We start from the raw sequence: 23402 nt of genomic DNA, 5'->3' as shown, positions 1-23402 counted from the left end.
TACGAAGGTCTGGCAGCTGAAACTAAATATCTTCATGTGGTCTCAGACAGTTTATTCAGTGAAGAACACGAGATCCACGGTGTCAAGGCTCAATACATAACCTCCTGTCCATCATGGTCCATGTCGACCCGCTCTCAGCAGGTGCTGCTCTCCGTGGGGCCGGTGCTGGAAGTGTACGTGTTGTTCTTTTTCGAGTACTTCATGGAGCTGAACGACACCCTCATCCTCTCTACCGTACGACTGCTGCGGCACAGCAGCGTGTTCTTGACGTGCTCCCTGAACTCGTCCGAGACGTAATAGTAGATGAACGGGTCCAAGCAGCTGTTGAGGCTGGCCAGGCACAGCGTGGTGATGTAGAAGCCATAGCTGTTATTGGCCCAGCTTTTTTCCTGGACAGAGTGGTGAACCACCAGCATCACATTACTGGGGATGAAGCAGACCAGGAACGTTATGAGCACCGTGACAATGAGGACCACGGCTCGTTGGCGGGTTTTTCCGGCACTGCCCTCAATTGACGATTTCCCAAGCGAACGAAGGAGAAGAACGTAAGCAGCTATGATGACCAACATTGGGATGAAGAACACAAGACCTGCCATTACCATGAAATAATAATAGGGCAGCTGAACGTCCAGGAACATGTTATTCGTCTTATAGTTTTCCTGACTGACAGAGCTGATGTCATGGCAGGTGGTGATGTTGAGTTCTGCGGATTCATATGTTTGCTTGTAGAGGTACAAAGGTGTAGTGCTGACCCATATGAAGATCCAGATACACACTGATACGATGACTGCCAACTTGTTGTTTTTCCTTTGCTGGGAGAGCGGGTGAGCGCAGACCCAGTACCGCTGGATACTTAGACAAGTGATGAAGAGGATGGAGCAGTACATGTTGCCGTAGAAGAAACCCACCAACACTTTGCACATCCCTTCCCCATAAGTCCAGTTGTTTCCTTTTAAATGGTAAGCGATCTTGAGAGGCGTCCAGATAACAAACATCAGGTCAGCCAGCGCCAGGTTGCCCATGTAAATGGCAGAAGGGTGAATTTTCTTTGACCTGAACAGTAAGACCCATATAGCCATCGCGTTGCATGGCAACCCCACTGCAAAAACAATTATGTAAACAATTGGCAGGAAGACGGTTGTGAGGCCGCTCTGTAGTATATCTTTAACGACCTGGTCAATGTCTGAACCCTGCACGACTACAAGACTTCGCCCTTTGCCACCTGAAACAAAACAAATTGATTCATATTAAAATGAGTGGATTACAAACTAAAGTACATCAGAAAAACAAGTAAATAAAAATACGGACGAATTAAAGCGACTCACTTGGCTGTGCCGACACAAAAATCACACACACGCAAAGAAACAAGATCCAGTAACTCGCGGAGACAGCCATAATCCGTGTTTTTCAAACTTTTCGTTACTTCTCAAACTAAATAACAGCCTGTCTCTTGAAGCGTTTTATGAGCTCTGTGTTTCTCTCCGTGAAATGTTTTTAGTCGACCTGAAAGAAGGAAGGACACGCCTTAACCTCAGAGGACTCAAAGCGCGAGTGTCCACCTGCATGACGTCACACGTTTGACGCATTCCAGTCAAATCCTGTAGCGCGTGAGTTTCGAGTTTTGATCGAAATTAACCACATGAGCTGCGCGTGGGGAGAGAGAGAGAGAGAGAGATGAGTCATATAAAACTAGTAAGTTTTAACAATAACAGTGCTTTTTAAGGGGTATTTACGTGCTATTTTTTTCTTACAGAGCTCAGAGCAACATTCTTAATGTAGCCTACTTTCAACATTCAAGATTGCCATCTGTATACATTAGCTTATTTTGTCCATTCCTCACAAGGGCAGAAGGGCATAATAAACAATAATTCAAATAGGCCTATTAAAATAAGAGTATACACAATAAGGGGCAATACTAAGAATAATACAAATAAACAATACACAATAACATAAAAATAATAGGCTATATGAATAATAAACAACTCAGTAAGTCAATACACAGAGTCAATACACAGAATCATCTTTATTTGAGCAAATTACATTACAAACTTGCATTGTTATTGTTACCTAAAACCCAAACAAAAGTGAAACAATTAAATTGAAATAAAGCTGAAATAAAATTAAATATTAAAAGAAAAACTAAATCTTAGAAATGTTGCCTTGTCAACTTATATAATATAGCCTAATAATAACCTAATATACTAACGCTGAAATAAAAATATCTATGTATTAAAAGTCAAAACTTGTCAAATATATGCATCTTCATAAAAACATTAGCATATGGCATATATAAGACAAACACTACAATGTACTGAGGTTAATATAATATAAATAAACATATGATTTCATCAAGGTCACAGAGGCTCTGGATTTTTATAATTGTAGGTAATTGTTTTTATATTCTGTTTGACCAGTCAATGGTTTATTTTATAATTTCTTGTCACATATTTTTTTTGTACCTCCATATCTTGCTTTGTCGGTCTCAAAATTCAGTGAAGGGTAAATTTGAAAAAGGACAATGGACTTATTTGTGTTTCAAATAATTGCAAATCGATTTTATGATTTAACTGTTCATATAAATAGTTGCTCCGTGGACTTTGACCATTTTCTACCTGCTGTCTGTTTGTTAAGAGGACAAGACCAACGCACACACACATAGAAAATCATAGGGAACATGGGAAGACAAATTTATTGATAAATACATTGACAATTCTTTAAAAAACACACACACACAAATCTAAATAAACTCAGATAAAACAACATTCAAACAGATGTGTTTTGAAACCAAGTGGGGGGCAAAGAGACAAATGTCTAAAAGAAAACATTGTGTATAAGATTGAATGGTGCCGCCATTTCAGCATTCAGTGCTTTAGAACATATCTGGACGAGGTTATTTCTGCTGGTCATACAGTCACACACACCATCAGAACACATTCACATTCTTTTAGATCTCCTTCTACACACATTTAGACAGGGGAAAAAAAAATGCAAAATAGTTTCTGTAACAGGTTATTCAGTCAGCTTCCAGTCAACTTTCACAGAACTGGATTAAAGGTCATTTGAGACGATTCTGAGAAATCCCACTAACACAGAGATACTTAAGGCAACCTGTATGTATGACATAATGGCAAACATAATAATAACAATGCTTCCGACATTTCCATGGTGACGATGTCTCAATCAGGAGGACGATTTGGAGTTCCAAGAAGTGCTGGTATGAAACGCCTATGGTATTTTTACATATGGGCGGAATTTCATGGAAAAATAGATTTACTCATTGCTTGCATCACATGTGAAATGTCAACTATAACTCAGTGCCTGATTCAGAAACTTGTCCATCCAGCCCTTACAACATTTTATAATATAATAACAAGAGCTCATACAGTCTTCAAGAGGTATTGTAGAGCATATCACAGATTTATAAAAAAAAAAAGTTTATGGTTTTCGTACATCATTCTTAGTAGGAAGTACTCTGCGTGTTTTCAGTGTCTGACGAGTAGGTACTCTTTTTCTTTGAATATTTCAATGCGCTGAAGGAAACTCGCATCCTCTGCGCGGTGCGCTCGCTGCGACAAAGAAAAATGTTTCTGACATGTTCTCTAAACTCATCCGAGATGAAATAATACACAAACGGGTCGACGCAGCTGTTCAGGCTGGCCAGGCATAGCGTGGTGATGTAGAAGCCGTAGCCGCTGTCCTGTACTCCCAAATAGAGCAGGGAGTAATGCACCAGAACCATGATGTTACTGGGGGTGAAACACACCAGGAACATCACCAGCACCGTGACGATGAGGACGACAGCCTTCCTCCGCTTCTGAACGATGTTAGCGTCTGTCATCGAGCTCTTCAAGGCACGCAGCATCAGCACATACGCCACTATATTAACTACGCAGGGAACTACAAATCCCACAATTCCCATAGTCAGGAAGTAGATAGAAGGGTATAGTGATTGGCTAGGACGAGTGACATCATGGCAGGTGACAATATCAAGGTTGGTGACCTTCACGGTCTGGTCATAAAGATAAAGAGGCACCGTAATAACCCACACCACCAGCCACACACACACAGACACACCTGCCGCCAATTTGTTGTTCCTTTTCTGCTGGGAAAGAGGATGTACTATGGCCCAATACCTCTGGACACTAATACACGCAATGAAAGCAGTTGAACAATACATGTTCCCGTAGAAAAAGCCCACCAGCACTTTGCACAGGGCTTCTCCGTAGATCCAGTGATTCCCATTAAAATGGTACGCGATCTTTAGAGGAATCCAGATTACGAACAACAAGTCCGCCAGTGCAAGGTTGGCCATGAAAATGGATGAGGGATGTTTCTTCTTCGTCCTAAAGAGGAACACCCAGATTGCCAATGCATTGGCTGGCAAGCCCACACTGAAGACAACGATGTACACCACTGGGAAGAAGATCTGGGTGAGCTTGCTGTTCAGTACACCAGCAGCAGTGGACGTCACCGATACACCCTCCTTAGTTTCCGCACCAGTAAAGCCTCTGTCCAAGTCAGAATCTAGACAGACAGACAGACAGATAGATAGATAGAGAGATGGATTTACTCCACATGCATCACTTCAAAGCTTAAATGATTCATACTAGACACAAAGATTCATCATGGTATGCATGTATCAGCATGTAAGCTACATTATGAAATCTGTCTGGTGTAAAGAAACAAATGTCTGTTGTGATCCATGCTATTATTACTCATAGCAAAGGCTAAACATAGCAGAAGAAAACATGCATTAAAAAAACTTTTTGTTCCACATATAGGCCTACTTTGTCGGCAGGTTTAAACTATTTGAAATCAAACTTTTCATACCTAAAACCAAACGGCAGGGCCTTAAATATTAGGCTATATTAATATATGTAGGCCAGCCTATTATTATTATTTTTTTTTTTTTGTTAGACAAATTAGAAAGTAAATCTCAAAGTAAAGTAAATCATAACTCTTTACATTTGTAACTTGTATAAGTGGTCAACAGTGGGAAATAAACAAATAAAACGTTTTCATATATAAAGTATTGAGTTGAGACACGTTTCGTGAGAAACATAACAAACAAATGCTTACTTTGACTTGACAGGTTCACGCTGATTAACAAAAGCACGGCGTAAATCCAGGTCAATGGGTGAGCCATTGTCCGGCGAAAATGACTGAAAGACTGTATTTAGCCGAGCTTGACTGTTTTCATCTTGAATGTAAACAGAATCTGCTCTTTATAGACAGGTGCGGAGCTCCTTTCTGCAAAGTCATGTGACCTTACCTGGGACACGCCCTTCCGAGCGACGCATTTACACAGGTATTTAATGTGGACAGTTTTAAATGTAGCCTGTTGCCTGTGGCCTATAACCTATATTTCCTCAGTTATGCTGCAAATACATCCGCTCAATGAGCGGGTAGGCTACCTGACATTTACATTTTAGTTTTCTCCTCACACAGCTCGCTCGCCAGAATTCTTTAAGAATATGACGTAACAGTTCAAAGAGTCTTAAAAATGTATGTCAGTAAAGATATAAGTAGAAGTGATATTGTATATTTTGGTTACCTAATTTAAATGGCATTACAACAGCATACAGTATGTAGGCTATGTAGTCTGCTGGGTGTAGGCCTATGCGTTGGCTAGACATATGGATAAACACCGCCACCTAGAGGATTGCTTAGACTCACAGACACACGATCAAATGTTATTAGTTTTTATTCATTATTATTGTGGAATCACCGACAGACAGACAGACAGACAGACAGACAGACAGACAGATAGAGAGATAGATAGATAGATAGATAGATAGATAGATAGATAGATAGATAGATAGATAGATAGATAGATAGATAGATAGATAGATAGATAGATCTTTAATTGACACAGAATGATATTACACTAAAAAATGCTGGGTTGTTTTAACCCAATTTTGGGTCAATTATGGACAAACCCAGCCATTGGGTTAAATTTTTAAATTGCATTTTGATCCAACGCTTGGGTTTGTCCATATTTGACCCAACATTGGGTTAAAACAATCCAGCATTTTTTAGAGTGTATATTATACATATACTGTATGCATGTAGTTGTAGTTCAAGATTAGAATACATTAATCTATACATGCATCTCACATGCAGAGCCACTGAATACATACACTTCATATTTATTAATACTGGCAAAGGAATACATTGTGAATACATTTGAATGAATACATTTGTTAAATGCAGAGCTCACGTCTGATGATGATAATGATGTTGATATTATATCCAGAGTCATTTAATGCTTAAATACAGCTTTTATTTAAGTTGATTTCGTTCTTATGAATCTTTTTCTTTTTCTTTTTTCTTTTCTTCTTCAATATTTTGACAATTTAAACTTTCCAAAATGTAATTTTTGGTTTAAATGTCAAAGTGTCTAATTTCATTGAATTATTATTATTATTCAGATTTCCTGGCATCACAATCATGCGTTTGCTCTTTCTGCCTGCCTACATCTCAAAACAGACCAGATTTTCTGTCTGTACTGAGACGAGCCATAATAGTACAGTAGAGGGTCCAGGAAAACACTTGCACTCCCCAAACACACAGCCAACAGGTAAGCCGGATAGGTATCCACTCCTCTGTTTCCTCCAGTAGCTAAACGAACACAGTGATACAACAGGATGCCATTGGATGGTGCAAAACAAACCACAAACTCCATCAGCACGGCAGTAGCCATAATCACGGCTCTTCTTTCCTTGTCTATGGAAGAAGATGATGTTGTTAAACGAGCAGGTTTGACACCGAGCACATATATGATGGTAGAGTAGCTCACTAAGATGACGACCAGCGGCAGGAAGAAGTAGAGGCAGGGAAGGATTGAGAAGAGGTACAAGTAAAACAGCATTGAAAAGTCTTTTTTTTGCAGCACATCAAAGCAGGTGACCCCCACCCTGTTGACATCGAACGTTTGTCTCACTGAGAGAAGTGGCACCGTACCAGCGAGCGCCAGCAGCCAGACCAGCACACACACACACGTGGCTTTCCTTGCACTCCTCCAGCTTAGAGAGGCGATGGGATACGCCACAGCCAGCAGTCTGTCCACACTCATGCACATCATCAGCAGTATGGAGCAGTACATGTTGCAGTAGTAAGCAGCAGTGAGCACACGACACGCCGCCTCACCGAACACCCAATCTGAAGCGTTCAGCTGGTAGTGGATCTTCAAAGGCAGCAGAAGAGTGAAGAGCAGGTCCACACACGCCAGGTTGGACATGTAGATCACAGATGCATTCTTCCCTCGAATCCTACAGGTGAACGTCACCAAGGCCAAAGCATTCAGGGGCAAACTAATGAGGATGACGAAGATGTTGAAAGAGGGCATGACGCGTGTGACCATCAAGCCTTTAAATAGCAGAACTGCCTCCTCTGGTATGCCCAATCTCCCAGAGAATGGAATAGTTTGGTTATTGTATGTATCTGCACTTAGATTATTTCTATTAAAATCTGTCACAGGGTTCTGATTTGTCTGGTTAAGTAAGCCAAACGGAGAAGACTTAATCCGGCCAGCATCTGTAACCAAAACACGAACACAATCAATGCTTTAATTGACTGGCTTTCGTGCAAAACAAAACTATCTGACAAAAACAGACTTCAGTCTCATAAAAAGCTGTTGCACATTACCTAATACAGTATATACATTTAAGTTCATCACATCAGTTAGACACAATTTAAAGTCATGACACTCATGAGATCGCTGATGTACTTACCATTTAATCCATCGAATGTTTGATTAACTGTAAATGAAAGAAAGGTATTTATGTTCTCCATGAATACGGATGAGCTGAGATTCGAACTCCAAAGTATTTCACAACTTTAACATAAAAGACGAATAGACATGGATGTACAGTGTTGCGCACATGAGTAATTTCTTCTGAGTGAAAATGACAGGATATGGTTTAAAATGTGGTGACATCACCAAAGCCTTCGGTCTTGATGGAGCGAGAAGAACACTGATTGGTTTGGGTGTGTCAGAAAGCTTATCCTATAAAGATTTTGTTCATATGACAAAAAATAGGCATATATATATATATATATATATATATATATATATATAGTCCATTACCATTACAAAATAGTGCATCTCCAAGAAATAGGTTGCAAATATGCTTAGGACTACATTAATATTTTAGAACATTATAGCTCGCTTTGAGGAGCAAATTAAAAACTGAAATACTTGACTACACATATTGAAAATACAGACTGAAAGTAATTGATGATAATAAATGCTAATGATAATTAAAGCACTTCTGTTAACAAAAACCCACTGGAGAGTTCACAATGCAAGGTCTTGCGGTCTGAAGCATAGCACTCTCCAAATGATGTACTGTGTGTGGTTAGGACATACATCTCCACAGAATGTCCAGTAAGAGCTCAAGTGGTGTTGCCAGTAAAGCGAAGATCTAGAAATGTTTCACTTAGCCTATCACCGTTTCTTTGAGGATCCATTATTGTGTAAATGGGTTTGTGGCTTCCTAAAGTGATCTGCACATTCACAGCCTCTGCATATTAAATATTGAGAAATGATACACACAAAAAAAGACAAATCAGATACACATGAAAACAGTATCTTACTTTTACTGCAAAAGTTCACTCTCATTAACAAAATCACAGCATGGCCGTGTGTCCGCCAAAGCGTCTTTAGCCAGCTAAACTGAGGGTGTGAGCCTAACTGCAGATATGTGGACCTCTATTAATATGGATGCATATCTGGCCGTTACATGCCATTATGTACGACAAGGATAAGCTTGCCACAGTACTTCTGGGGGTACGGTCATTTCCAAAAGCTCACACTGCGGAGAACCTTGCAGAGGCCAAGAGGTTGCTCTTTGAAGAATGGGGTACAGAGCAAAATAAAATCCCTGGTGACTGATGCTGCTTCAAATATGATAGCCACTGCCAACAACTTAAAGATTAGGCATGTTATATGCATTGCGCATGCCTTGAATTTGGTGGTCAAGAAGTCCCTTGATGCAACTCCTGGTCTGGAAGATGTCAGAACAAGAGCACGAAGGATATCAGGCAATATCTGAGTGCATGAAAGTGCTAGCCCCATTCCAGGTGGCCACCGTTTAACTTTCTGAGGAGAAGATCTGGCTCTAAGGCCATTCCCATGATGAAAATGTTGCGATACACAATTAATGAAACCCTCAAAAACATTACCAACGAGACTGCAATCCAGCTGGGACAGAATCTGTCAAGAAGATTAGCAGATACATTTTGGATTTAACAAAATTGGATTTATATTGGATTTAACAAAAGTGCAACATCAGATGCAACCATAGAGGTCCAGCGCTACATGACCGATCCCCCACTGTAGCGTTCTGCTGACCCTCTTGCCTACTGGTCCACCCACAAAGCAATATATCCTCATTTATACCAGCTTTCTAAACTGTTTTTGTGTACTCCTGCATCATCTGTTCCATGCGAGAGGATATTATCTAAAGCTGGTGAAATTACATTATACAAGTACAACCAGTTACACAAGCACATCCTTTTCAACATACAAAAATAACAGTCCCACCAGTTAACAAGTTATAGAGTTCTGTTTCCCACAGCTAAACAAGATAAAGTTTTCACACATGATACTGCCCTGCTAAAAAAATACATAGAAACCATTACATAAATTATATTGGATTGAATGGTTTTCATGAAAATGTTATTGGTTGTAATGGGAATTATAGTGCTCTCTGTGGGTCTCTACTGATAGGCTATGTGTTGGGTTCTATTGGTGGGGGCATTAAATCCTAATGGAATATGTCCCCAACACACTACAAAAAATTATTCTGTAGTGGTTTAAATGGTAAAAGCCAATGGTTCCTATTGGTATTTTAATAGAAACCATTAGAATTTCTGTGATGTTTTTTTTAAGATGGTCTGATCTTCTGTCCTAGTCTAAAGAAATAATTACACACACACATCATGCTTAATGTTTTATTATCAAGGTGAACACATGAAATTCATCAGTATCTGTAAAATTCACCTAAATGAGTTGCACAGCACTAACACAGTTTCAGCTTTGATCGCCTCGGTAAACACGTAATAAATGGGGCCTTAACATATAAGCCTACTTGCATTTTATGGTTGTCAGTTTTGTTGCATTACATTTACTTCTCCAGGAGAGGGTGCTGCAATTTCTATCTAATGAAGCTTCGAGTAATGAACCATTTTCGACACAATTGTATCAGACCATTAGCAGAGCCCGTCTACGGAGAGCCTGTTCACTCCCTATTAAGTCCTATTGTACCGAATTTTGGTTGTAGTTCCACCAGAGTTCCACTGGGGGCGATCACACCCGAGTGCAAAATGAATGGGAGTCTATGGGGCTAGACGGCTAAATTTGTCCCTTTCAGCCGATTGCCGTTGAGAAATCTCAGATTTGATTGTAGGTTTGGCAAGTATAGGTCGAAAATTGAATGAACGAGTACTTATGTCCTTTCGATTTCTTACAGGTTGAGTTGTTGTTGCCCATAACACGCTAGCATTCTGCTAATGAACGCTGATTGGTCAGTGAAGGACTGGTTACGACCAGAGATACCGCTTGATGGCATCATGGCATCCGAAGCGGGAACAGAATGTATTCTAGCAGAAACTCTTCTAGCACATGTGTTTACCTGTGTCAGCTGTGCTGGCGATGCCTCGAGAGAAAATAAAGTGCAGAGCGCGAAAGCACCAAAGTTACCGAAGGATTGCCGTAAAGCAGTATCTCTGGTCGTACGATGTGTATGACGTCATTGACATTTTGAAAGACTTTTTAAAGCAAATAAGTGACTCTAAAAAATCTAACACCCAGCAATGTGTAATTTCTTTGCATCTCCTTTCGAATACAACATTCAAATTACTAGACAAAAAATTATATCTTGAGAAAAGTGGATTTTGAGGGGTATAGCTCCATAGACCTCCATTCATTCTGCACTCGTCCTGTGAGCGCCCTCATATGGAATCAGAGTGGAACTGCAACCAGTCAGAAGCCGGAAGTGTAGCGAGAGTGAACCTTCTCCCCTTATTAGACATTCTCTGCCATTAGCCTGGGAAAACCCAGTGTAACAGGTACAGAAAGTGTACTGTTAAATGTATGTATAGTTTATTAGAATTTTCACAAAATTGTTCGTTTACATACCTGATATGACTGCCTAAGTGAAATGAGTACCTTTCCCTTTAATTGATATGAGTCAATATAATTTCCTGTTCTGTCCCCTCCTCTTCCTCTTTGCATTGGTGATGCAGTGGGGAGGTGAGGTTATTTTGGGCTTCTGATAATCTTTCTTAATCTTTATTTTAATTGTTGCTTTTATGTCTATATTTTCACTCTAATTTATGTATATAATATTATTTTACCTATCTGTGTGGTTATTTTAGTCATTTCATCCCGTTTAAGTTATATTTTTGCATCTGGGCCTAAATGTGGAAAAGAGAGCACGTGATAAGTGTACATCACATGTGTTTTATAGGTAAAGCAAGGGCGACTCTCACTTAAGAGGCTAATTACATTTGTTTGTACATCAGGTATGTTTTTCTGTTACGTGTGTTTTTTTGTTCTATGTGATTTATTGCTCTCTTTGCATTGGTGATGCAGTGGGGAGGTAAAGCAAGGGCGACTCTCACTTAAGAGGCTGATTACATTTGTTTGTACATCAGGAATAAAATCTGTGAAACTGCCGCATGCTGTCCCTGATTCTTCATTCACGACCGAAAACACAACGCAGACAACAGACCAGTTACACTTGGTGCCGTGATCATTTCGGATCATCAGATCAGCGCTTCGCCGATCGCCGTGGGTGCGTGACGGCTCGCCTGCTTCGCCGATCTTCTTCCTCATTGCAATCGTTCGTGGCGGCTCCGTGCTCGCGCATAAGGAGTGCGCGTGTGTGAGATGAACAGCGTGTGACATCGCGGAACGAACTGTCGCATCTTAAAGGAACGGTAAAGAGTCATTGACTTTCTGATAGACTTTTTCTCTCTCTCTCCGGAGCACTTTCGTTGGTGCATATTGAACGACAGGGACTGTGATAAGCATCGCGGGACGCTTCAATGTCCTTAATGCATCGTATCCTTTATCTATACAATATATAATCAATGACTGTTGATGCATCTTAAACAAGGAAAATAGATAATTTATTTTGAGAAAAGATACATTTTATTTTCATCAAGAATTTTGATATTGAAGTGTTTTGAGTCATTTTTTTTTTCCATATATTTCCTTGCGTATTTGAAGTATACTTGAACTTTTCATCAGTTAAGGTTACACTGTTTGTAACATATATTTTTCTGTCATTTTTACATGTTTTTATCTGTTTTATTTTATTACTTGAAACATGTTTGAGGATTCTAGCAAAGACGATTTCAGTCCTGTGAAACGATCTAATGTCACTTTTCCATTGGGTAGAGGTGGTGGGTCTGAAATGTATCGAAATGAGGGTGTGTCTGAATTTACACGTTGTTATGGGAGAGGGAGAGCGTTAGCTAATTTGGGACTCGACCATGTGCACACAGCTGATTCAGCGATTGGTATTTCTGTAGGTCCAGCAGCTAGCTCCACCCCAATCATGCGCCCTGATATTGAACGTGTTGTCACTCCTGAGTCATTAGGGGGCATCATTTCAGATCTGGCTCAGAAAATAGGAGAGAGTATTTCAGCCAGCCTTAACCTTGCGCACCAGCCCATCCCAGTACAGCCTAATCCAGCGTGCCAGTCTCAGCACTCAAGTGACGACATTGATAAATCTAGCCTAAAGGTGATAGTACAGCAAGATGCTCCACCTCCGCCATTCTTCAGGGGAGATAAGAGTGATTCATTTACTGTGCACGAGTGGGAAGATATGATGTACAGTTATCTGGACAGAATGAAATGCAGAACGCAAACCAATGTCTCTGATCTCATCACAAGCAGATTGGCTGGTAAAGCGAGAGATGTGGTTAAGGTGTCCCTGCGAAGCCGTCCTGAACTGAGTGCCAGTGAGCTTCCAAGTGCAGTGTTTGACATACTGAAACGCAACTTCAGTGAGTTGTCTTACTCTAACATGCCTATGGCTGACTTCTATAACACTTTCCCTAGAGCAGATGAAAGTCCCATGGATTACTGGATACGGCTTAACAAGGCCATAGATGTTGCTGATGAGTGCTTGCGACGACGTCATAAGAGTGTCGAGGATCCCGCTGCTGAAGCTGTCATGATGTTTATTTCACATTGCCCAGACCCGAGTCTTGCTTTGTCTTTTCAGTTTAAGCCAGCTGAGAAGTGGAGCGCCGCTGAGGTCCAGGAGCGATTGGATAGTCATCAGAGGGATCTAAAGAGAGTCTCTTCTCGGATGCAGCACACAATGTCCTTGTCAGCTTGCAACCAGTGCACTGTTATGGCAGACCCCAGTTCTGTGTCCAGTTCTCCTCAGCAGCCTGTTTCCATGCCAGCCCAGTCACTGCCTCCAGTAACTCATCTTAATCCTAATGCTGTTCCTTTCTCTCCAGACACCAGCCTTCAGCACATGGTTGCCATGATGGATAGAGTCCTGTCATTATGTACTGCCTCTTTACCTTCATCCAGTCAGGTTCATACAGGCAAAACTTCACATTTCAAGACCAACTTAAGCTCCACATGTAGGGTCTGTAGATCCAAGGAACACACCACGTACGAACATTGTAGACGTCAGAGGCTATGTCGTCACTGTCTCAGTCCTGGCCACTTTAAGATTGACTGTCCTAAAGCAGCATGCCCTGTGGCTCCCTCAGATACTGCTCAGTTAAACTGAAGAGCCCATGCGATGAGAGGGATAGCATGGGCAATTTAATTAAAACCTCCCTCACAGATGATGTGCGAAATGTTTTTGTTAACAGCTGCAAACTATTGTCAGAAGACAAAACAGTGTTATATGTGGGGTCTCAGAGAGTTGATGGGGCAAGTGAGTTGTTTTATGCTCCTGTGACAGTCTGCGACCATTGCACATTAAAGGGGTTACTGGATTCTGGCAGTATGGCCTGCACGCTTAGTGAAGAGGGTGAGTCCAAGCTGCGAGCTGATGGTCTTCTTCCACATCCTCAAGTGATTGCAAGTAATGTAGTCCTAGTTGGCTGTGGTGGCCTTACGATTCAGCCGAAGTGTTCATACGACTTGGAGATTGAAGTCTATGGATTTAAGTTTATCGTTCCTACTCTTGTGGTGCCTGGACAAAGAGATGAGTTCATAATTGGAAGTAATGTGATCAAATGTGTTGTGCAGAAGATGAAATCGCATGACAAGTACTGGGAGCTTGTTTCCTGCAATAACAGTAATCCTGAGTGTGAGCAATTCCTTGAGCTTCTAAGCTGCATCTCCCGATGGTCTGGGCCTCAACAGCCTGATAAACTTGGGACTGTGAAACTCTGTCAGGCAATCACTCTGCTTCCCAAATGTGAGTATCTTGTTTGGGGCAAATTGCCAGCTAATGTGCCTGTTTCCCCAGGAAGTACTGTAATTGTTGAGCCAACCACTGCACGTTCAGCTCCTAAAAACATTCTTGTCGGACGAGTAGTAACACCGATGTGGGGCAATCGATGGGTGCCAATGAAGATACTTAACCCTAATCCAACATCAGTGACGCTTCGCCGTAACACTAAACTGGCCGACGTTTCTTCTTGTCTAGCCGTGGAGGATTTCACTGTCATGCAGGGTCTGAGCAGAACCCATTGTGATGTTCCTGAATCAGAGCCCCTCATAACTGACTCATCCTCTGATCTTGCATCTTTACTGGGAGACTATGGTCTGAAGGATGTTGACATTGCTGGATGTGAGGTTTCTGAGGTCTGGAAGAGAAAATTGGTGGATCTTCTTGTGTCCTATCATGATGTTTTCTCCAAGGACAAGCTGGATTGTGGAGAGACAAAGGATTTTGTGCACAGGATCCACCTTTATGATGAGCGCCCATTCCGTCTGCCCTATCGCCGCATCCCACCTGCCCACTATCAAAAATTAAGAGAAGTGTTGTCAGAGATGGAGGAGAAAGGCATAATCAGCAAGTCTGTCAGTGAATATGCATCACCCTTAGTGATGGTCTGGAAAAAAGATGGTAATCTGAGGGTATGCACTGATTTTCGTTGGCTCAATGCTAAAACCTTCAAGGACGCCCACCCTCTGCCCCATCAAGCTGACTGTCTCGCAGCCTTGGGTGGTAATGCCCTTTTCAGCACCATGGACTTAACTTCAGGATTTTACAACATTCCACTCCATGTGTCTGACCGACGATACACTGCCTTCACAACACCAATGGGCTTGTATGAGTATAATCGTCTTCCTCAAGGTCTTTGCAATAGCCCCGCATCTTTCATGCGCATGATGCTCAGCATTTTTGGAGACCTTAACTTTTCCAGTCTTCTCTGCTACCTTGATGACTTGTTGGTCTTTGCACCTTCTGAAGAGGAGGCATTGAAGCGTTTAGAGATTGTGTTTTCTCGATTGAGAACTAGCAACCTGAAGCTAGCACCTAAAAAGTGTCACTTCCTGAGAAAATCCGTAAAGTTCCTGGGCCATGTGATAGATGGTACTGGTGTTTCAGTTGATGAGGAGAAAGTTAAAGTCATCTCTGCTTTTCAGAAGGAGGACTTAATGAAGGAAAACCGAACCACACCATCACAAAAAAAGATCAGATCGTTTCTTGGTATGGTCCTGTACTACCAATCCTTCATTCCAAGTTGCTCACGAATTGCCAGACCCTTATTCAACTTAACGGCTGGCCAGAATTGCTCAGTGAAAGCTGCTGGTAGTCACAAGAAAGCAGGCACTTTCCGAGAGTTGACATCCCAGGACTGGACCCCTGACTGTGATGTGGCGTTTGAAGAGCTAAAAAGGGCCCTTGTTGACAGTGTGGTGCTGGCTCATCCTGATTTTGAGCGTCCTTTTCTTCTCTGTACTGACGCCTCATTGGATGGCATAGGTGCAGTACTCTCTCAGATCCCTGCTGGTGAGGACAAGGCAAGACCAATAGCGTTTGCTAGCAAGGCTTTGAGCCGCAGCCAAACAAAATATCCTGCACACAGACTGGAATTCTTAGCTCTGAAGTGGGCGGTGTGTGACAAGTTCAGTCACTGGCTTAAGGGCCATGAGTTTACTGTGTGGACGGATAATAATCCGCTGACATACATTATGACCAAGCCGAAGTTGGATGCATGTGAGCAACGCTGGGTCTCGAAACTTGCTCCATACTCTTTTGAGATCAAATATGTTCCTGGAAAACTCAACGTGGTGGCGGATGCGCTCAGTAGAAATCCATTTGTCAGGCCAGTGAGTCAGCGGCTTTTGTCCGAGCCTTATTCTGAACTGTTGCGACAAGTACACAGTGTAGAGGATGGAAATGTGCAAGAGGTGTTCCGTCTTACCTGCCAACCGCAAACATTAGGCACAGGATCACTTGATGCTGGTCTGGATACATCAATGTCCGCTGATGACGTGTCTTCCATTTTGTCCTCCTGTGATGAATGGGAAGCAGGAACTGAATGTAGAGCAATATCATTTGCTGAACATCTGAACTCTTTAATCACTGGAGGCGAGGAAGTGTTTCATTCTCTTTCACTGACAGACTTACAAAATCATCAGCACAAAGACCCTGTCATTGCTAGGGTGTCTTATTATGTCAGCAGGAAGCGCAGACCATCGAGACGTGAACGTGCCAATGATAACCAGTGCGTGCTGAGGATTCTGAAGCAGTGGGACAAACTTTCTTTGCTAAATGGAATCCTGTACAGAGCTATTAAAGACCCGCTCACCAAGCACAAAAAGTTCCAACTCATTCTACCTGACTCCTTGAAATCTGAGGCACTTTCGGGTGTTCACGACCTGGCTGGTCATCAAGGGCAGCCTCGCACTCTGTCTTTGACCCGTCAGAGGTTTTTCTGGCTTGACATGGAACGTGATGTGCGGGATTACGTGAAGAAATGTCCCAGGTGTGTCCTCAGCAAAACTCCAGAGCCTGCAGCGAGAGCCACTTTGGAGAGTATTAAAACCACAGCCCCACTGGAGCTCGTTTGCATCGACTTCTGGTCTGCTGAAGATCGAAATAACAAATCTGTGGATGTTTTAGTGATCACGGATCACTTCACGAAGCTGGCGCATGCATTTCCGTGTCAGGATCAGACAGCGAAAAGAGTGGCTAAGAAACTCTGGGACAGCTTTTTCTGTGTCTATGGATTTCCCCAACGCATCCATTCTGACCAGGGGGCTACCTTTGAGAGTGAGTTGATTGCCGAGCTCCTTGAACTGTCTGGAGTTGACAAGTCAAGAACCACCCCTTACCACCCAATGGGGAATGGTGGTACCGAACGTTTCAACAGGACATTAGGAAATATGCTGAGGTCTCTTCCACCTAGGCCTAAGCAGAAGTGGCCACAGTTGATACAGACAATGACATTTGTGTACAACTGCACAGCACACGAAACAACAGGTTTCGCCCCTTTTTACCTAATGTTCGGTAGGGTACCAAGGTTGCCAGTTGACCTCATGTTCCGCAGTGTCCTGCAGGATAAGACAATCTGTGACTATGACAACTATGTAAAATCTCTTGCCAGCGACCTCCAATCTGCCATGGCGTTAGCACAAAAGAATGCTGTTGTGGAACAAAAACACCAGTCCAGCCAGTACAACAAAAGAGCCAAAGGCCTACCTCTAGCCGTTGGTGATCAAGTGCTTGTGGCTAACAAGGGTTGTAGAGGAAAACGAAAACTTGCTGACAAATGGGAGCCAGTCATGTACACTGTTGTTGCCTCAAAGCCTTCCATCCATGTCTATAAGATCCGTGACAGGACTGGTAATGAGAGAATAGTTCATCGAAATCTTCTTCTTCAAGTGAACTTCCTCCCTCTGCTTGAACCAGAAATGGCTAGTTCGGATCATGAGATTGCAGAAGCACTTGCCTGTAGTGTACCTTCACAGATACCTGATGCAGCACACTGTGGTGGTCTAACCGAGCAAACACGCAGTGGTGAGTCCTCCTATGTTGCCGAGATTGTGTCTGTTGGTAACGCAGATGATGGGCGGAATGAGGCTGAGGAACTCTCACATGCAGACTCGGTGTCGAACATCTCCAATGTTGCTACTTGTGGTGATGACCGCACTTCTTCATGGGTGCATTCTCAGTTGTCCAATCAAGAGGAGTCAAATGCACAAGTTGCTGTGTCATTGACTGATGATAGTACTGTGGCTGGTGCTATCCACTCTCCCCAAACTCCTGTTTCTGCCAGTGAACCCTTTAGGCAAGATCCTGTAGCTGATTTAAATACAGATGATTGTTACACTACAAGGCTTGGTAGAGTAATTAAGCCTGTTCGTAGGCTAATTGAGTCAATGGTTCAACTCGAAGCCTTACTTGGTATGGAGTCTGTATCTCCTGTTATTCATGTTTAGATATTCATTTTTCTTCTTCTTCCTCCTGTCTCTGATAATGTTAGGAGTTAAGTCTTGTATTTTCTAATGCTTATTGGTTCTGTTTAAGTAAATGGTCTGAGATTTTTCAAAGTGTAATGGGCACTTTGGTAATGCCTACAAAATGTGTAGAAGTTTGGCCAACTTTCTTCATATTTGTATCCCTTTCGTTTGGGTAGCTTTTTACGCTGTGTCTTCACTGTTTTTTGTGTGGAACATGTAATTCTAGTGACCAGTGTTTTTTTGTTATACTCTGGAAATTTTGTGTAAATTCTGAGGGGTGAGTGTAACAGGTACAGAAAGTGTACTGTTAAATGTATGTATAGTTTATTAGAATTTTCACAAAATTGTTCGTTTACATACCTGATATGACTGCCTAAGTGAAATGAGTACCTTTCCCTTTAATTGATATGAGTCAATATAATTTCCTGTTCTGTCCCCTCCTCTTCCTCTTTGCATTGGTGATGCAGTGGGGAGGTGAGGTTATTTTGGGCTTCTGATAATCTTTCTTAATCTTTATTTTAATTGTTGCTTTTATGTCTATATTTTCACTCTAATTTATGTATATAATATTATTTTACCTATCTGTGTGGTTATTTTAGTCATTTCATCCCGTTTAAGTTATATTTTTGCATCTGGGCCTAAATGTGGAAAAGAGAGCACGTGATAAGTGTACATCACATGTGTTTTATAGGTAAAGCAAGGGCGACTCTCACTTAAGAGGCTAATTACATTTGTTTGTACATCAGGTATGTTTTTCTGTTACGTGTGTTTTTTTGTTCTATGTGATTTATTGCTCTCTTTGCATTGGTGATGCAGTGGGGAGGTAAAGCAAGGGCGACTCTCACTTAAGAGGCTGATTACATTTGTTTGTACATCAGGAATAAAATCTGTGAAACTGCCGCATGCTGTCCCTGATTCTTCATTCACGACCGAAAACACAACGCAGACAACAGACCAGTTACACCAGACCACTTCTGGCAAATTTAGATTTGCTCTGCAAGTGGGTCTGGCAAAGAGGCCATTGAAACCCATTTCCAATCCGTCGAAATCGCGGCACCAATCAGAAACGTTGGGGCGGGCTTTACACGATGACGACAGAGCAGAGACGGTGACGCAGATTTTGTACATTACAGAGATGGATGCCGCCGTGGAACATCACAACATCACTCGTTCGAATCAGCTATCGCGTCTGTTTCAAGCGATTTAAAATTGTCATTTTCGTTAACACAAACTGAGAATTGCTGAGAGTCTCGAGATGTTTCTCCGTCGCTCTGCATTCGTCATGTCATTCATCACTCTGATTGGTTTTAGATCTATCCGACGTCCGTTGGTGACGCCCCTGTGGAAATGAATTGTCTATGGAGCTTTGCCAGACCCTTACTCAGTTACAACTGAGAGTGGTCTGGGTTTTCTTTCCCAGGCTATCAGACCATCACTAGCAAGAACTCAAGTGCAGAACAATGGCCTTTTATTAATAATTAAAACAAAACAGAATACAACAAAAACTACCCCGAGGGGGAAACCAAGACAGACTTGAACTGGAATTGGCAACAGGATCTAGGCAGGACACAAGAGGTACATTCGACGACAAAACAGCACAGGACTATAGGGAGAATAAATAGGGAGTGCAAACGAAGCAGATAACGAGGGAGGACAGGTGTGGCAAATTAATCAATAATCAGGTAACAAGATGGGAGGGGCTAAACAATCGTCAGGAGAGCACATGCCACAAAGAAACATACATGACAAGCCATGTGCTCACACCAAACATGACAAAAACACAAGCACATGGTCAGTAAAACAAATCACAAGCAATGTGCTAACACAAAACAAGACATGAACGAGAATGAGAACATGAGAACACTCATAAGACACACAAAACAGGACAACACGAAAGCATGCAGTGAAAAACACAAGCTGCATGCAACACAGAGAAGACAAAACAGGAGTGTCAGGGCTCTGTCACAAATCCAAGAAAATGACAGAAGTGACAGAACCCTGACAATATTCATATCATCAAAATGATAACAAATAAAGGCTTGAAATATCTACCTTTGCATGTAATGAGTCTATATTTTAGTTTCACCTTTTAAGTTGAATTACTGAAATAAATGAACTTTTGCATGATATTCAAATATTTAGAGTTTCACCTGTACATGCAAACATTTCTTAAATATATACATGCGTGTGTATTTATATATACAAAATAATTATACACAGTACACACACATTTATTATGTAAACACAAACTTTTATTTTGGATGCGATTAATCGTTGCATATATATATATGGATACACATAAACACAGATCCACAGCTAAATGCTTGCTTAATCACAGCCTCTGTGTGAATGCAGAACCAAGACATGAGTAAAATTGATTATTAAATGTTTTATTATTTATTTATAGAGAGAGAGAGAGAGAGAGAGAGAGAGATGGGTGAAACAAACAAATATATAGCCTATATATATATATATATATATATCAAAAAATTATTTATATATATATATATATAAATTTATACCCTTGTGAACATTTCTTTCATAATTTTAAAGTTAAATTTTTTTTTACTTAAAAGCCATACCGTGGACTTTGTGACCTAAAGAGTTGACGCACGAGTTATTTTAAATGATTCCTTAGGCCAATATACAGCATTTGACACTATTAATGCTCCGAGCGGGGCTGCCCTCTTGAAATACCGCCTATGTAAAGGCTGATTTATACTTCTGCGTCGAGTGTACGCCGTAGCGTACGTCGTAGGCTACGCACGTAGGCGACGCCGTCATGAGCATTTATACTTCTGCGTTTATGTCTGCGTTGCTCTGCAGTTACATCGCCGAAACGCTAGTTGGCGGGGGCGGGTTTTAATGTTCCACTGTGTATAGATTCCTCGTGGCTGTTGATTTGGCTACTACAAGCAATGGCGACTGAAAGAGAGCGGATCATGTTGGAGCTGGAGCTTATCGAGTTGGAAAAACAGTCAATTTTAGTGAAATTTCTGAATTCACAGAACTGAATTTAAAAATGGCGGGCAGTGCAGAAGAACACGCCGGAAACGCGTAGGAGGAAACGCAATGCTACCAAGCCGACCAATCAGAGATCTTGCGGTCCGCGTCGTCGCAACGTGTAGTTACATTTTTGAGGAGGTGCGCGTCAGGGTACGGCGAAGGGTACGGCGTATGGTACACGTCTATGCGTATACTACGCCGTACCTACTGCGCGCACCTGACGCAGAAGTATAAATTGGCCTTAAGTTTGGAGAAGACGGACCGTCGTTGGCCAGGTCATGTGACCTGGAGAACGTATCGCTTTACGGCCGTCCATTTATTAAGTGGATGTCTTCTAGACTTTTGCAACAGTGCTGCAGCGCTTGTGGCCTCTAGGGGCGCTAGACGTGAAAGTTCCGCAAAAGTTCCGCGGTGTGGCTTTAAACATTGAGTTGTGTCAAATAATATTGTTGAGTACTGCAACTTATTTGATTTAGAAAATGGTTTAATTTGTCAGATGTGTAGCAATTTTTTTAACATTTATAGCTCAGGTTTGTGTGTTTGTGTTTGATGGTGTGTTTGCTCTTTTTGCCTTCCTGCCCCAAAACACAGAGCTGATCTGTTGTCTGTACTGAGACGAGCCGTAGTAGTACAGAAGAGGGTCCAGAAAAACACTTGCGCTCCCCAAACATACAGCCAACAGGTAAACAGGATAGCTATCCACACCATTGCTTCCCATGGCTAAACAAATACAGTGGTACAACAGAGAGCAATTAGATGGTCCAAAACACACCACAAACTCCATCAGCACGGCAGTAGCCATAACCACTGCTCTCCTTCTATTGTCTGATGATGATGATGTTGCTAAGTGGTCAAGTTTGACACTGAGCACATATATGATGGTAGAGTAGCTCACCAAGATGACAACCAGTGGCAGGAAGAAGTAGAGGCAGGGGAGGATTAAGAACACAGACAAGTATAACAACAGTGATGTGTCTCCATCAAAAAGGTCAAAGCAGGTGACTCCAATATTCTGGACATTGAATGTTTGTCTCATTGAGAGAAGTGGTACTATGCCAGCGAGCGCCAGCAGCCAGACCAGCACACACACACACGTGGCTTTCCTTGCACTCCTCCAGCTTAGAGAGGCGATGGGAAGCGCCACAGCCAGCAGTCTGTCCACACTCATGCACATCATCAGCAGTATGGAGCAGTACATGTTGCAGTAGTAAGCAGCAGTGAGCACACGACACGCCACCTCACCGAACACCCAATCTGAAGCGTTCAGCTGGTAGTGGATCTTCAGAGGCATCAGAAGGGCGAAGAGCAGGTCCACACACGCCAGGTGAGACATGTAGATCACAGATGCATTCTTCACTCGAATCCTACAGGTGAACGTCACCAAGGCCAAAGCGTTCAGGGGCAAACTAATGAGGATGACGAAGATGTTGAAAGAGGGAATGACGCGTGTGACCATCAAGCCTTTAAAGAGGAGAGCAAAGTCATCCTGTTCGACCAGTGTCCCAGAGAATGGAATAGTTTGGTTATTGTATATCACTGCACTATTATTTATGTTAAACATCTGAATTGTTTGGTTAAGTAAACCAAACAGAAAAGACTTCACACGGCCAGAATCTGTAACGAAACAAAAACACAATCAATGTTTTAATGCAAAACAAAACCCATCTGGTTAAAACAGATTTCACTCCCTATAACAATCACCAGACTCATAACTGTTGCACTAATTTGCTTAAAGTACGTACATTTAATTTCATCACATCGGCAAGTCACAACTGAAAATCATGTCACTCATGATTACAACTTGTATTAACTGCTTTAATGAGAACGTTATGCTTATGCTTATGCTTAAAGTAATGCATGATGTTAGCAAACTGCATGATTTATATTATCTTAGAAATGTACATTTCTGACATATGGACATTACTTGGATGCAGTCACCTCTGATAACAAATTGCTCTTTCACCAGTTCACACTCACAAATAATCAG

At 41.8% G+C, this 23402-nt stretch overlaps 3 protein-coding genes across 3 annotated transcripts; all 3 read right to left on the bottom strand.

Moving 5' to 3' along the window:
- On the bottom strand, positions 1–5249 carry f2rl1.1 (coagulation factor II (thrombin) receptor-like 1, tandem duplicate 1). Its single transcript, XM_079586030.1, has 4 exons — positions 5080–5249; positions 3470–4524; positions 1326–1329; positions 1–1222 (listed from the first exon to the last, which is right to left on the bottom strand). Exons 1-4 carry the CDS (start codon positions 5144–5146, stop codon positions 135–137), a joined length of 2214 nt encoding a protein of 737 aa, XP_079442156.1. The 5' UTR covers positions 5147–5249; the 3' UTR covers positions 1–134.
- Positions 5250–6412: 1163 nt separating this feature from the next.
- LOC306984555 (proteinase-activated receptor 1-like) lies at positions 6413–11842 on the bottom strand (the record flags this gene model as incomplete). The annotated part of the gene is made up of 2 exons (XM_079586029.1): positions 6413–7536; positions 11746–11842. 2 exons carry the CDS (start codon positions 11840–11842, stop codon positions 6449–6451), a joined length of 1185 nt encoding a protein of 394 aa, XP_079442155.1. The 3' UTR covers positions 6413–6448.
- A 9729-nt stretch (positions 11843–21571) lies between these two features.
- Positions 21572–22916, bottom strand: LOC306984554 (proteinase-activated receptor 1-like; the record flags this gene model as incomplete). Its single annotated transcript, XM_079586028.1, has 1 exon — positions 21572–22916. A coding segment is annotated over one exon (975 nt), but the record flags the coding sequence as incomplete, so codon positions are not given.
- Between the last annotated feature and the right edge of the window lie 486 nt (positions 22917–23402).

Source organism: Phoxinus phoxinus, assembly GCF_949152265.1.
Source record: "Phoxinus phoxinus genome assembly, chromosome: 17".
NCBI classification, from domain to species: Eukaryota; Metazoa; Chordata; class Actinopteri; order Cypriniformes; family Leuciscidae; genus Phoxinus; species Phoxinus phoxinus.
This window is presented reverse-complemented; position numbering and strand designations above follow the sequence as displayed.